The sequence below is a fragment of the Momordica charantia genome (assembly GCF_013281855.1).
Source record: "Momordica charantia cultivar OHB3-1 chromosome 6 unlocalized genomic scaffold, Mcharantia_2.0 BLBB01000006.1, whole genome shotgun sequence".
NCBI classification, from domain to species: Eukaryota; Viridiplantae; Streptophyta; class Magnoliopsida; order Cucurbitales; family Cucurbitaceae; genus Momordica; species Momordica charantia.
The window spans coordinates 4,863,535-4,877,151 of NW_028275164.1; the positions used below are offsets into that span (position 1 = coordinate 4,863,535).

At 33.0% G+C, this 13,617-nt stretch overlaps 2 protein-coding genes and 1 non-coding gene across 3 annotated transcripts; all 3 read right to left on the reverse strand.

The window, feature by feature from the left end:
• Positions 1-1,739: 1,739 nt before the first annotated feature.
• Positions 1,740-5,205, reverse strand: LOC111014401 (glucan endo-1,3-beta-glucosidase 14). The gene is made up of 3 exons (XM_022289114.2): positions 4,653-5,205; positions 2,764-3,803; positions 1,740-2,117 (listed from the first exon to the last, which is right to left on the reverse strand). The coding sequence occupies exons 1-3, from the start codon at positions 4,723-4,725 to the stop codon at positions 2,028-2,030; spliced, it is 1,203 nt and encodes a 400-aa protein (XP_022144806.1). The 5' UTR covers positions 4,726-5,205; the 3' UTR covers positions 1,740-2,027.
• A 212-nt stretch (positions 5,206-5,417) lies between these two features.
• Positions 5,418-5,491, reverse strand: TRNAN-GUU (transfer RNA asparagine (anticodon GUU)). Its single transcript has one exon. It is a non-coding gene; the product is annotated as a tRNA-Asn (tRNA).
• Positions 5,492-6,219: 728 nt separating this feature from the next.
• LOC111014413 (methyl-CpG-binding domain-containing protein 11) lies at positions 6,220-8,314 on the reverse strand. The gene is made up of 2 exons (XM_022289131.2): positions 7,887-8,314; positions 6,220-7,304 (listed from the first exon to the last, which is right to left on the reverse strand). Exons 1-2 carry the CDS (start codon positions 8,016-8,018, stop codon positions 6,444-6,446), a joined length of 993 nt encoding a protein of 330 aa, XP_022144823.1. The 5' UTR covers positions 8,019-8,314; the 3' UTR covers positions 6,220-6,443.
• Between the last annotated feature and the right edge of the window lie 5,303 nt (positions 8,315-13,617).

Genomic DNA, 13,617 nt, shown 5'->3' on the forward strand with positions numbered 1-13,617 from the left:
AATATTTTGAATCCGGCGCTGTGGAGAAAACGTGTAGGATTATGAAACAACAAATAATATGGAACAGCTCCAATTGGGGAAAGAGAAGTTGTATACGGTGATTCCTTTTACTTCTTCTTTATCCCATTTGTTTTTATTTTATTTTTGGTGAATCAATCAAGAAGTAATCAACTGTCTATTATAACATGTAAAAAAAATTAATAAAAACAGACCATCATGTAATGGAATATGACTAGAGCAACTCATCTTTGTTAGATTGAGAAAAAACGTTTTATTTATAGAATAGTAACTTTCGAGATGATTTGAGCCCCTAGAATTACTTGTATTAATATCAAAATTATTATCATTTTAAAATGACATGTTTGACGGTGATTTTAGAAAAATATAAAATTGTTGGTAGTGATTCTCAACCAATCATTGGAAATGAGTGATTTTTGTTAAAAAAATAAAAAGTAAAAAATTTTAATTTTTAAAATAGTTATGGTTTTAAATTTAAAATTGGTGTTTCTATTTCACCTAATTTTCCTTTAAAATTTGAGATAATTTATTTTATTCTTTCCAAAAATTTTGGTTACTTTCTAATTTTATTTACCTTTAATTTTGTTTATTCTGTATTTTTTTTCTTCTAAAATTTTTGCAATATATTTCTAAATTTTTAGTTCCAATATATTTTCTAAATTTCTCGATATGAAATTTTTATCTCTTACTCTTTAAAATTTCTATCTCTAAGATTTTTATTCCTTCATAATTTTTTTCTCTCTCAATTTTTTTGGTCAAATTATCTCTTTATACTTCAAATATTAATGATTCAAAATCACTTAAAAATATAACTAAACATTAAAATATCTATATAAAAATCACTTTCACAAAATCAATTATTATTAAAATAACTATATAATTCTATTTTACTAAAATCATTCATTTCTAAATTCATTCCCAAACAAGTTCTAAATAGTTGTTTTTTTTGTACATTTTTTAATAGTTTAATTGATTTAAGGTTTTAATAATATTTTGGTAATTCCTATTATTTCAACTATGATTCATTTTGATTACTGTACTTTCAACTTTTTTCTATACTTTCAAAATACTTGTTTTAGTCTATATACTTCTAAAATCTTTTTTCTATACTTTCAAAATACTTGTTTTAGTCTATATACTTCTAAAATGTAACCATTTTGGTCTTTATTTGCAAAATTTGCAAAATTTTAACACGAAGTTTATAAACAATGAAAATCCTTTAATACAAATTTATGTCTATTTCAAGAAATTTTATGAGTGAAGTATCATATTAAATTTTTTATTGAAATAAATGGAATAAAAATGAAAATAATTTGACAAAAAATTATCACTTTACAAAATGTCGCGAATACGAATCTCCAACCCATATATTGCACTAAAAAGATATGCTATCAAATACTGAAAATATAGAATATTATTTGTTACCTATATGCTTCATCTTTTTTTCCCTTCAAGATAAAAGTTATTATCAAACATATTTTCATTTTCAAAATTAAAAATAAAAGTTTACCCTCCAATTGACATTTAAGATTTCTTTTTAACATGTACTAAAAAAAAAAATCGCTAAAGTGAACATAACTTAATGGTAATTGACATCTATTTCCAACTAAGAGGTCGAAAAAATATACTTTATTTTTCTTTTTCCTTTTTCAATTTTTACATATAAAATAGGTTAAAATATTATTTTGTTCCTGTAATTTAAGCTTTGATTGATTTGGTACTTGTAATTTCAACTTTGATTTATTTTAATTTTTCAAGGACAATTTTATAGTCTATAACAAAGCCATAGCATTTGTTCTTTAATTATTCACATTTCACAATATGAATTTTGCTGAGACTGATAAAAAAGATCAGCAACTTCTAGTGTACATTCATGAAAACAAGAATCCATGAACTAACCTATGCTCTGTATCGAAACGTTTGAAGGTAAACTGGGAGCATTTGATAGCGTTTCGAAATTTTGGCATATGATAGGAAGCGCGACGTCGCAAAATTTTCCATTAAATCCGTCATTGCAAGAATAGAAGCAGAGTTACAGCTGATACTATCGCTACTGAGATGTGGTGCCCATAATAATAAGAACCTCTAGCTCCATGTTCCTGCATCAGTGAACAAAAGCAAGAATAATTTCCAACAGTGAACAAAGTCAACTTCCATTCAATTTCCAACAACATATTCTGGTGATATTAAGCAGATGTCATATCTATTATGATCTGATGAAATCTAAAATTTGCAGTGTTGCATTTAGCCAAGCTCCTTAGCTGTCAAAGTACCACTCAGAAAGGAGCTTGAACTTTTGCCATGGATGGTAGCAATTCAAGGGTGAAAACCCATCTCTCACATGCCAAAACTCCTTTCCTGTTATTTTACTCCAAATAAATCTAAATTATGAAATTCAACAAAGTAAAAAAATATACTTCCATGCCATGTTGGTTTCCAGTTATGAATGCAGATTCTGTACTTTCATCTTCCTTCATTCACAAAGGAGATTGAAAATCATGTACTGAAGCAATGACCCAAGGGAAGAGAAACAGAGAAAAACTTCATCTTAATGTTCCAATCTAATCAATTCATTATTTCAGAAGATGTTCTTAAGCCCTTTTAGTCATTTATCTTTCTAGAGGGACGGTCAAGGAGGAAAGTGAGAGCTGTGAACAAGACAAATATAGATGAACTTGTGTCTGTATGTTGTATGTATCACGCCGTAGGAAAATTTCACTTTTGCTTAGAAGTAAACTTTAATACCTTAATGGTTGAAAATGGTGAACATGCAGATGAAGATTGAAGTCCTTGAAAGCCAATATCATATGAAATGCTCCCATCAGGCTTGAAAAGTCCATAGTTTCTTTCAGACGTAGGTCCCCACTTCAAATTCTCATTAAATAATGCAAAAATATATGCCTTCAACACATTTTTCGGCCTAAGAGGAGTTCCTTTCTTCTTGGCAAGACGTTTCCGCAAGTTATAATTATAAGTCTGTGCATTATTTACTGTGGCTGCTTTTTCATTGTCATCTCCACGTGAAGCCCATCCTGTTTCTGTAACTATGACTTCCATATCTTTATATCCAGCATCTTCCAGCGCAGCATAAGCTGCATCGATCTGAGCATCGAGCATGTTATCATAATGTAGGTCAGTTTTAGGATCATAAATCCCTTCTGTTGATAGAAAAAGAGCATAATTAATATCAATATTTCCTGGGTCACTCATGTAGGCCAGAAATGGGTATGCATTTAAACAGAAAGGAGAGCCAATCTGTGAGAAGAACTCCAATAGAGGTTTCATATACTGAGCAACATTATCTCCGAATTTACACGATGAGGGAGGAAACGAATTAGAAAAGACAGCTTGGGAATGTGCTGTAGTAATCTGAATTATACCATCTAAATTGAGCTTCTTTACAGCATTATAAACATTTTTGGCTGCACCCAACAATGCTGACCATAATCCATAATCACTCCCTCCCAAAACTTCATTACCTATAGCAATTCCACAAATATGTGTCTCCGGAAGGAAGGGCTGCACATTTTGTTTAACCCAGTTCAAGGCACGATCTTCATTTGCACTCATATCTTTCAGGTACTCGTTCGGTATACTAATGACAATCTCGAGCCCTGTCCCACTGAAGGCCTTGAGAACACTGTGATCAGCATCATAAATCCTAACATTCTTTATCTTAGCAGCTCTAAGAAGAGTAACAACTTTATCAGGTGAAGGGATGTTATTTGCGATTCGGCCATAGTTTATTCCATAGGTTCCAGTAAATGCTTCCACCGTTAATGAAGCTGCAGAAAAGGTGGAGGTAATTCCATTAATCACTCTGTTCTAGGATAGGTCAAGATGAAAGCACGAATTCGAAATGAAATTTTAAGCCACAAAGATCTTGTGCAGCTAACAGGAGTGCGTAAAGTCGAGTTAATGACTAATGAGTACCAATTTTGAGCCAGAAAAGGTTCAGAAAATGCATAAATCATAACAATATGAAATTGGCCTAAAGGAAATATATTCAGACGGAAATTCTAAAGAACATGGAAAAGTATATTTCACTTCAATTCTCTCCTAGAGAACTGTAGGAAGTTGGCAGTGATCCTCATGCTACCCACACGGCAGATCACATGATCTATGATAAAAATTTGAGCATCAAAACGATACAGACTTTTAACTTAAAATACCAAAGCTCTATCATACCGACAAATCGAGGATGGTTCTAATGAATAATATCAGTTCAAAAAGCATTGATGACATGCTAACATCTTTGATGTAATAATCAATTTCCTTCAAAATCTTTGTTTGACATGACTGATCATATTGGTTACTAAGATCTTCACAACGTTTTCTTTCTAGCTCATAAGCTTCAAAATTAGTAGAGTAGCCTTTAAAGAAAAACAGAAGCAAAGTTGACTACCTAAATTTCACAGGCATAATTATTGTCAATCTAAAACAAGCTGAAGAAACAAATTGCAGAACAGAAAAGTAAAAATGGTCCATAAAAGACAACCTTACAAGTTTGAGCTTGTATAAGCAAACCGATGCATCCTACTTTTGTATTTAAATCAGGGCCTTAAAGTCCGTAAAAACTTGAAAAGATAGTTTGACAAAGAGGCAGAAAAGTGAAGGGAAAGAAAATTCAATACCAAGTGTAAAGAAGAAGACAAGCAATAAGGGAATCAACCGCCGCAAGAAGCATAAGCGCGTGGTGATCATCATTTCCACGAAGATAAGAAGAAGAAATGAGAAAAATTCTTCAAAGAAAGATCGCGATTTGGTCTGGTGGGAAGTACCAAATCAATCCCAAACTCAAAAACTGAAACGCTCTGCTTCTTCTTCCTCTGGCATGCCATAAGCCAAAAGATTCCCCCTTTTGCTTTTAACCGAACCCCCTCCACTTACCCTCTTACTATATATACAGAAATCTCTATCTCGATTGTCTTCGATTGAAATTGAAACTCGGGGAGTCAAATGGGGTTCTTGGTTTCTGGTTTCTGGGTTTTGATGGAACCTCTCCCCTCTCTTTCTTCCACAACTACTTGGTGTTATAACTGATCACATTACACTTCATCCCCTTTGGTCAGCATTGAATAAAATGAAATTGACATTACGAGCACTTGACTGTGTATTTTGGGTGCTGTAAAACCCATGCGTTTTTCTGACGAATTGGGACGAATTTCAAAATAGCAATTGCATCCATTTTTACCTGAGATGAGATGGTGACGTTCGAGCAGTGCTCCCTTTCAATTTTTCTTGGGGGCGATGATCTTCGTTTCCTGTGGGTTTTCAAAATATCGAAGTGAATAATCATAATCTCACTGTAAGTACTCAATTCTGGCTTTTCTGAACCTGGGTTTTGGAGAAAATTTGGTAAAAAAGTTTAAAAAAAAAAAAACAAAACAAAAGAATAACGCTAGAAGGAGGGCTTGAACCTCCGACCTTGTGGTTAACAGCCACACGCTCTAACCAACTGAGCTATTCCAGCAACTTGAAACATGAATGAGTTAAATTAATTTTATATTAATTATCTTTTTTCGAGATTTAAAATTCATATCTTTATCAATATTTTTCATATTATGCTATTATTTAAATTATTATTTTAACAAAAAGTACGCTAAAAATTACAAAAGTTTCTGTAATTTGGTATTAATTTCTCTGCATATGATCATGTTCTCATTCCCGTCACAGATTCAAATTTATTTTTGGGTTCTAAAGAAAAGAAATATACATTTGTCCAATTTGTACTTATTGACCCATAAAAAGAAATTAAAATCAAATGGTCCTTAATCACAGCTGTGTGATAAATTATATCTATATGATTTTAATCTAATCTATGTATTTATTTAACAAATCAATTATTAGTGGTGACGAATTTTAAACTATATCTTACTTAATCCACTTTGAATTAAAAAAGGAAGTCAATGAAAATAGTTAAGATGCCTGACATATTAGATCTTGTATAATTTTATAGAACTGATTTAAAATAATAGATGTTTATTGTTCTTAATCTAAACAAATTAAATTATTTTCTTTCTTAGAATCTTCAATGAAACTCTGAACTGCTACTTGATTACAAGTTTACAACATAATCTAGAGAACAAGTTCCATTACAGATGTTTCATACTTTCTGTCAGCTAATTTTAGAAGGATTTAAGAGACTGGCTTCAAGATTCTGAAGCAGAGAGTAATTATAAGGTTTCCCAAGTTAAGTACTTCAATAAATCATCACAAGACTGCATTATACCTTAGCTGCACTGTACTGCTAAGTGCTATGTAATATTTTTATACAAAGATGGTATGTACAAATAACTAATCTAAAAATATCAATACATGAATGTCTCGGCATATGAATCGAATCGAATAAACGACGTTCGAACACAGGACATCTTACATATTTGAAACAGTTAGAACTAGAAATGTAAAGTCACTCAATTCTGTCAACTGTCAACCTCTTTATTATGTTCCTCTTTGGTCCCTTTTGCTGCTTCTTCCATCTTGATTTCTCCTGATTTTGTAGAACTCGGGTTGAATTCGTTTGGTTCGTTTACTTGCACTTCGACCGACACCATTGTTTCTTTGCAAATCGCTGCCTTATCGCCTGGACTGGTCGCTTGCTTTGCATTCTCAAACTCTTTTTCCCCCAAAATGGATTCCTTGTCCTCTGATTCAATGGTTTCCTTTGCATCATCTTGAAGTTGCACCTTTTCTTCCCCTTTTGTTCCATCTAAATTTCGACTTCCCTTTGTTGCATCTTCAGAACCTTCAGTTTCCTTGTTCCCTTCTGCGCTTCCCCACTCTATTTCAGCAGGATTCTCGCATTCCTCACCATCAAGTTGTTGCCCCTCTTCAGCAGGTTCAGAGGAGGCCAAGACCGGGGCAGGGGCTGGGGCAGTTTCCACATCCTCATCTTGCAGTGTTCTATTTTCTTGATTTCCCTTCCCATCAGTAACACCGCTCTCATATTTATCAGCATCTTGCTTATGAACTGCTCTTGCCTCCTCAGAACCATCTAGGACAACATCTGCTTCTTTATCATCTTTTTTCGAAACAGCCAGTTTTCGAGTTCGTTTCTTAGGCCATTCAATTCGAGGCAAGGGAGCTGCCTTCACCCTCTCACTAATCCTAGCTGATTTTCTAGGTGTCTCACCAGTACCCCAATCAAACTCAGAAGATGCTGGATTACCAGGGTGTGATTTCAGGTACTGATGCAGCTGCCTTTTGCCATTAATCTCCTCCCCTGTAGGAGCTAGGAAGATGATTTCCTTTTTCTTAGTGATTCCATCTAACTTGGGCAAAAACTGCACATAAAATTAAACGCAGATTCTTTCACCTCATTTTAACTCAACTCAATCAAAACCCATTAACATCAATCAGATCATCTTCATTAACAGTTGACTTTTACAATCAAAGTTATGCAGAGGCTAGAAAACCCAAAGCATCATCACTATAATTAAACTAAGAACCAATCAGAGGCTGCATGGCACTAAGGTCTCCCAATCAGACAGAACCTTCACCCAAAAGAGAGAAAAAGGAATAACAAACAAATGTTGGAAAAGAAGAAGATAAAGAAAAGAGACGGAAACAAACCAACTTTTTCCAACAAAACCCTAAAAGATAATTGGCTAACGAGTACCTAACACTAATTAAAAAACAAAAATACAGTTTCTAGAAAACCTAAAGAGAAAGAAACCCCAATCCCCAATCCCCAAACCCCAAACACCAAAGCATAAGAATCCATAATTGAACAGTATTTGAAAGATGCCCATTAGCCCTGACATCTAGATAAGTGCAATCGAGCTATAAATTCTAACACAGCAAGCCAGAAAATTAGCAAACGAAAATTTCAGGGACAGACAAAAAATAGTGGGAAGGAGAAGGACCTTTTTCTTCCAACCAGGAGGAGCAGGCAGTTCCAAGAACAGAAGGTCCTCGTTTGAGCCCTCTTTCACAGTGCTGGCCATGTTCTCCACTTCCCAATTCAAGTGATGATCACGATTCACGATGGTATTCATCAAAAAAAGTACCCAAAAAGAGGGATGCCCAGTTGCCCACTAAGCTGGAAAAAGAAGGGGCTAAAGACACAGCTCTCGCAGTCTCTCTCTGCATCAACCAAGTGCCATCTGTTGTGGATAATTGATGAGGAATACGAACCTGAGGCGCCCAAAAAGCGAAAAATAGCGATTGGGGTCGGGATTCGGGAGGGACCCAATTAAATTTATGTTCTTCAATCACCGAATTCTGCCTTATCATTTCAAATCCCGTCTCCTCCGAGCGAGAGAGGCCGTGTCGCGGTTTCGTCTTCGTCTTCGGTTGGTGTTCTTGGAACCATGACGGCGCCAATAGTTGACTGACACGTGTCTCATTTCGGACATAGTCGGCGTGCTTCCGGCGAATCGAATGAACGCACGTTAAGAAGTCACATCCTTCATCAAGCGGTTAACCGACGCCGTTTTTGTTAATTGTTCGACAATAAGACAAAATTTAGACAGTATATTATTCGGAAAAGTAATTAAACCATTAATTAATTTTCTATTAATTGAGATGCCATAATTGATAGGATCTCACCGTTCTCTCTCAACGGCATTAAATGAGTTTAAAGATGTTGCGACTTTAGAGAAGTTTTAGTGAGTTGAAATTTATTTATATTATTAATTCTTTGAATAGACAAACAAATTATTTTATTGGCCACGATTTTAGATAGTTTGTGTCTTTCATAGTTGTTTTTTTGTGGATTTTAATTATGGTGCATGATCACTATTCTTCGGATGTAATATTTAGCATCATGTTTCCTTTTAATACAGATTTTTTGAATAAAAAAGTAGTAATTAATGATAATCTATTGCAGATAAAAAAATATTGTCGGAAAAAGAAAAATGGTTTTCATAAAATAACGAACGTGATTTTTTATGAACTGAACTGAATTGAATATGTATATGTTAATGTACTCCAATTATTTTTTTAACACCTAATATTTTCTTTGTAATCTTTCTTATATTACGGTCTATAAATGTAAATATTTCTTTAATTTAAGGAAATATATCTACATAGTTATATTTATATTTACGGATCCAAATAAAAATAGCTAAAATTTGTAGATGTTGGAGATGTGAGCTGCTGGTTGAGCCCAGCTGAAGTTTATGCCCATTCTTTAAGCCCAATCAGCTCTGAGCTATATTGGCCCTAAAAAGGAGTCAACTCATTGGGCTTTGACTAGTAGAGCCCAAGGTTTTGGACATCTTAAACAAAACCTTTATTTATTTATTTATTTTGAGAAATATATTATGAGAATTTGTTTATTCAACTATAAGTGAGGTTTTTTTTAAGTACAACAAATATGGAGATGTGAGACTGGATCTTAATGTAGCTTATTTTGTGTAGTCTGATAATTTGGAGGTAATCCGACGTGAAAAGAGACCTCCAAAAGTTAGTGGCTTCATCAACGAAAAAACGTTCATTCTTTGGGAATTTTCAACGGCTTCATACATATATAGACAGAGAAATCATGTTTGCTTATGAGTTTACTATCTTTACGCCTACTTCCGACGAAGTGCTGATTTGGGACCTACTTCCGACGAAGTGCTGATTTGGGAGGATAACCTTCTTTTCCTTGACTTTGATGTTTCTAATTGTTTTATACATGGAGATGTGGAGACACATACATACTTTAAAAAAAAGGTAAATATGTCGATTGCCGTTGAACTATGTTTGCTTTTACATGATATTTAGGATATTCCGATTACGTAGATCTATACTAGAAATTTTATGAAGTCATCATGTAGATGGGGGAAAATGGAAAAATGTCTCATATTTATTGATTTAAAAATGGTTAATTGTCAATTTAAAAATGTCTCATTTTCCGAATTTTCATAATTTTATTAACAGATGGAAAAATTTCATCCTTCCTATTGCGAACGGGCCGAACAGAGGGCCGATCCAATAGTTGTGGATCATGGGCCGGCTTTATCGGGCTTGAAATGGGCCCAAAAATATATGTGAGGAAAAATCACAAGCTAACTGAACAAACTTATATTTAAACTAACTGACATGAGTCAATTAATCAAGATACATATCTTTATCCAAAAGGTATATTTAAGGTTCGACAACCATTTCGTTTTTAGTTTTATGTTTCTAAAAATCATGCTTGTTTTTGTACAATTTCATTTTTTTTTAGTATAACATGTGAGGGTGGGGGACTGATAACTCACAACTTCTAGTTGGAAATATATGTTAATTATTGCTGAGCTAGGCTCATTTTGACAAGTTTTGTACAATTTCATTGACCTCGAAAACATATTTGAATTATTAGTCAATTTTAAAAAACAAAAATTCTTTTGAAAATTACTCTTTTTGATTTTCAAAATTTAGCTAATATTTTAAAAATGTTTATAAAAACTATATAATAAAACAAAGAAATACATAGCTTAATTAAAACTTAAAAAAAAAAGAAAAACAAAACAAAACAAAACGGTTTTCAAACATGGCTCAAGTTATTGCCATCAGATATGTCCCAATGAATTCTTGCCTAACTAATCAAACTTTACCTTATAAAACATGAGTAAGAAGAAGAAAATATTTGAAAATTATTTTTTAAAAATTGAAAGTTACTCCTTGCATATATTTGGAGCTTGGGGCTAATGACCTTATAAAACATCACCCACCACCCAATCAAGAACTTTACATTTGCAATGTGCTCCATAAACACATAATTAATCAGATGATATATACACACATACATATACCCATGATTTTTGTTAAGAGATTTTCGTCAGGGAGACCAGAGTAAAATATTCATCGATATATCAATATTCCATATATAACGAAAAGTTTGACATTAATGTGGAAGGTTAATCAATATTTCCATAAGATAAATATACTGACTCATTTATCTTTATACTGCAAAATGTTAATTCAAATAATTTTTATTATTATACCTTCCTAGTTTTTCAAAATTATTTGGTGATATTGATATCTGTTGAGACATATCGACATGTCCATAAACATCAACTTGATAGGATCAAAGCACATCTCATCTTAATATCGTCTTGTCTCATACAACAGTACCACACACGATTTATCCGTGACGACGCGACAAACAAAGAGATCCTAAAAACCCATCAACGACAAATTCTAACAGATATTAAAAGGCTCGACGCAAGTGAAAAAGAAAACGTTAGGTCTACTCTCACATGGAAGGCTATGATAAGTTTAGAGTAGGGATGAAATTATTGAACTTATGATGAAAGAAAGCAAAGTTCGACACTTTGGTGAATTGGCACAGCCATCTTTAGGTTTGGTTTGATTTGGTGATTTGGCGATTTGGGGTGTTGTGGCTTCTCTAAAGGATCAGGTTGCGTTTGGGAAGCAACTGAATTCTATATGATAAAAGTTTTTCTTTTTATTTTTTCCCCTTTTATTTTGTGATGATAGTGCTCAAACTCGACGTATTGTTGAAGTAATTCCATAAGCTCTCAAAAACCAGCTCTTTGAGACATCAACCTTTGGATTATATGTATGGTCAAAATCCTTACTCACTTTTGGTAATTTACATTACATATAACATTCAATATATCTTCGATCAAAAGATCTATGTAGAAAAAATTTTGATTCGAGTTTGAGAGAGTGTGTGGCAAAGGGAAGCCAGTTGTAGATGCTTTGCAACCGTACACTTTGGCATTGGATAGAGACAGCTACTATATTGTAGGCCTCAGAGATTTGTAAAAGAGAAATTAAAGTTAAATTAAATTTGTTTACAGATATATATAATATATGATGGTACGAAGCCTCTAAATTTTTGGACAGAGGAGAGAGAGAGGAAATGACAGAAGAGAGAGAGAGATGAAGGGAAATGATGTTGATTTCCAACAGTTATTCCTTGAAGATGCGAGAATGTCATGGGGTGGCCTGGCTTTGGGTTTGGGAATTATGGGGTAAATAAAATTTATAAAAGAAGAAAAAAAAGCTGGTTTTGTGGGCTATGAGAAAGAAAGATGGTGCCTTTAATAATGCCCTCAATGCCTCGCATCTACCTCAATAGCTTAAACCTAAGAATATTATGCTTAGAGTTCTAACTAGGAGAGGGTTTAAGAAATCTAAAGGTAAGAAAATGAAAAGATTGAAGTATAATTGATTTTTTAAAATTAACGGTACCTTAATTAATTTAAAGTAATTTTAAACTTCTTAAAATCAATGGAAACAAGAACGATTTTGGTCTCATTTTGTCAATAATAAAAATCACTACCAAACACACTTTAAAGAACTAGTTTAAGAAATTTAGATTTATATTATGAAGGAGTAGGTTTGAACTCATCTCAAAAACATATTCCTTGTTGGTTTGGAAAATTTTGGTAAATATTACTCTTATTCATTGTCAGTTTAGTTATATTTATAAGAATTGTTAGAGATAATGAACCCTTTACATTTCTACAGTGGCATGGTATGATATTGTCTATTTCGAACATAACATTCACAAAAGAGAGGAATCCATCGAAGAAGATACTTCTCCTCCCCTTTTTTCTGGAAGAAAATGTGGATTCGAATAAACTTGATGAGACGACAGAAGAGATTTGAGTGAGTAGAAAGGAAAAAACAAATGATGATTTCAACTTTAAAATGACGAGATATCAAAATATAAAAAGATCTGTTTACGAAATTTCTTACGTACCCTCTAAATAAAAATAAAGAAAATTCGAAATTAGAAATAAATAAAAAGGGAAAAGAAAAAGAAAAGTCTATCTTCTGGTTTGAAAAACCTCTTGTGACTATTCTTTTCAACCACGAAAATGTCCATTTGATAAATTTGAAAATGCGGTTAGAAAGAAAAAACAAATTAGTAAATTAATAATAATATAAAAATGAATACCTAAGCTAAATACAATCAAGAGATTTTTTCATTTTGTTTCCTCCAAAAAGCTTCGTACAAATGTTGTCCCTCATTTATATATCCACGATCTTTCCCTTGTTTAGCATTTTGGTCGCACTCTTAAATAGAATAATATAGGTTTACAACGACATGAATAATTACAAAAGTTTATAGTATGGATATTCGAAGTAGATGCTAGGAGCCAAGAGAGTACTAGAAATCATTCAATTTTAAGTAATTCCCCACCTTTCAGCCCATATTTTGCAGGTTTAAAATGTTAATATAAGATGGGGGTCTGTGAGTCTGTGACTGTATATTCTATATATAAATATATAATAATGTTTTAATCGTTATTTGATTAACATGAGAAACTATATTATACAAATGATCCAAAAGCTGCTGTACTTTTATGTGGGCTACGTGATCAGGAGTAGCTAATAAGATAAAAGAGTATATATGGGGATATATTGGGGCATTGGAATTGAATTTTAGTCGAAGAATTTAACGAGGGGAAGAAAAAGACAATTACAAACTTAAAAGTTTGACGTTAAGGGGATTCTTCCAAGTACTCTGGTTTTTTTTGGTCATTGAAACTTGGGATTTTGTTTTCTTCCTCTCTCTGTGCTTTCAGTTTCCCCATTTCCTACTGCTAGGCACTCGGCTGCCTGCTTCTTCTTATTTGGTTAAAACTCTTTTATCTTTTTGGTTTCAGAGAGAAAGAGAGGGATTTTCTTCATCGAAAATCACACAAG

Excerpts from the sequence above, each read along its gene's own strand:
- LOC111014401 (XM_022289114.2), bottom strand. The coding sequence starts at position 4,725 with ATGATGATCACCACGCGCTTATGCTTCTTGCGGCGGTTGATTCCCTTA. Across the intron at positions 3,804-4,652 it reads TGTCTTCTTCTTTACACTTG|CTTCATTAACGGTGGAAGCA; the intron begins GTATTGAATTTT and ends CCTTTTCTGCAG. Across the intron at positions 2,118-2,763 it reads CACCATTTTCAACCATTAAG|GAACATGGAGCTAGAGGTTC; the intron begins GTATTAAAGTTT and ends TCACTGATGCAG.
- LOC111014413 (XM_022289131.2), bottom strand. The coding sequence starts at position 8,018 with ATGAATACCATCGTGAATCGTGATCATCACTTGAATTGGGAAGTGGAG. Across the intron at positions 7,305-7,886 it reads CTCCTGGTTGGAAGAAAAAG|TTTTTGCCCAAGTTAGATGG; the intron begins GTCCTTCTCCTT and ends TTTTATGTGCAG.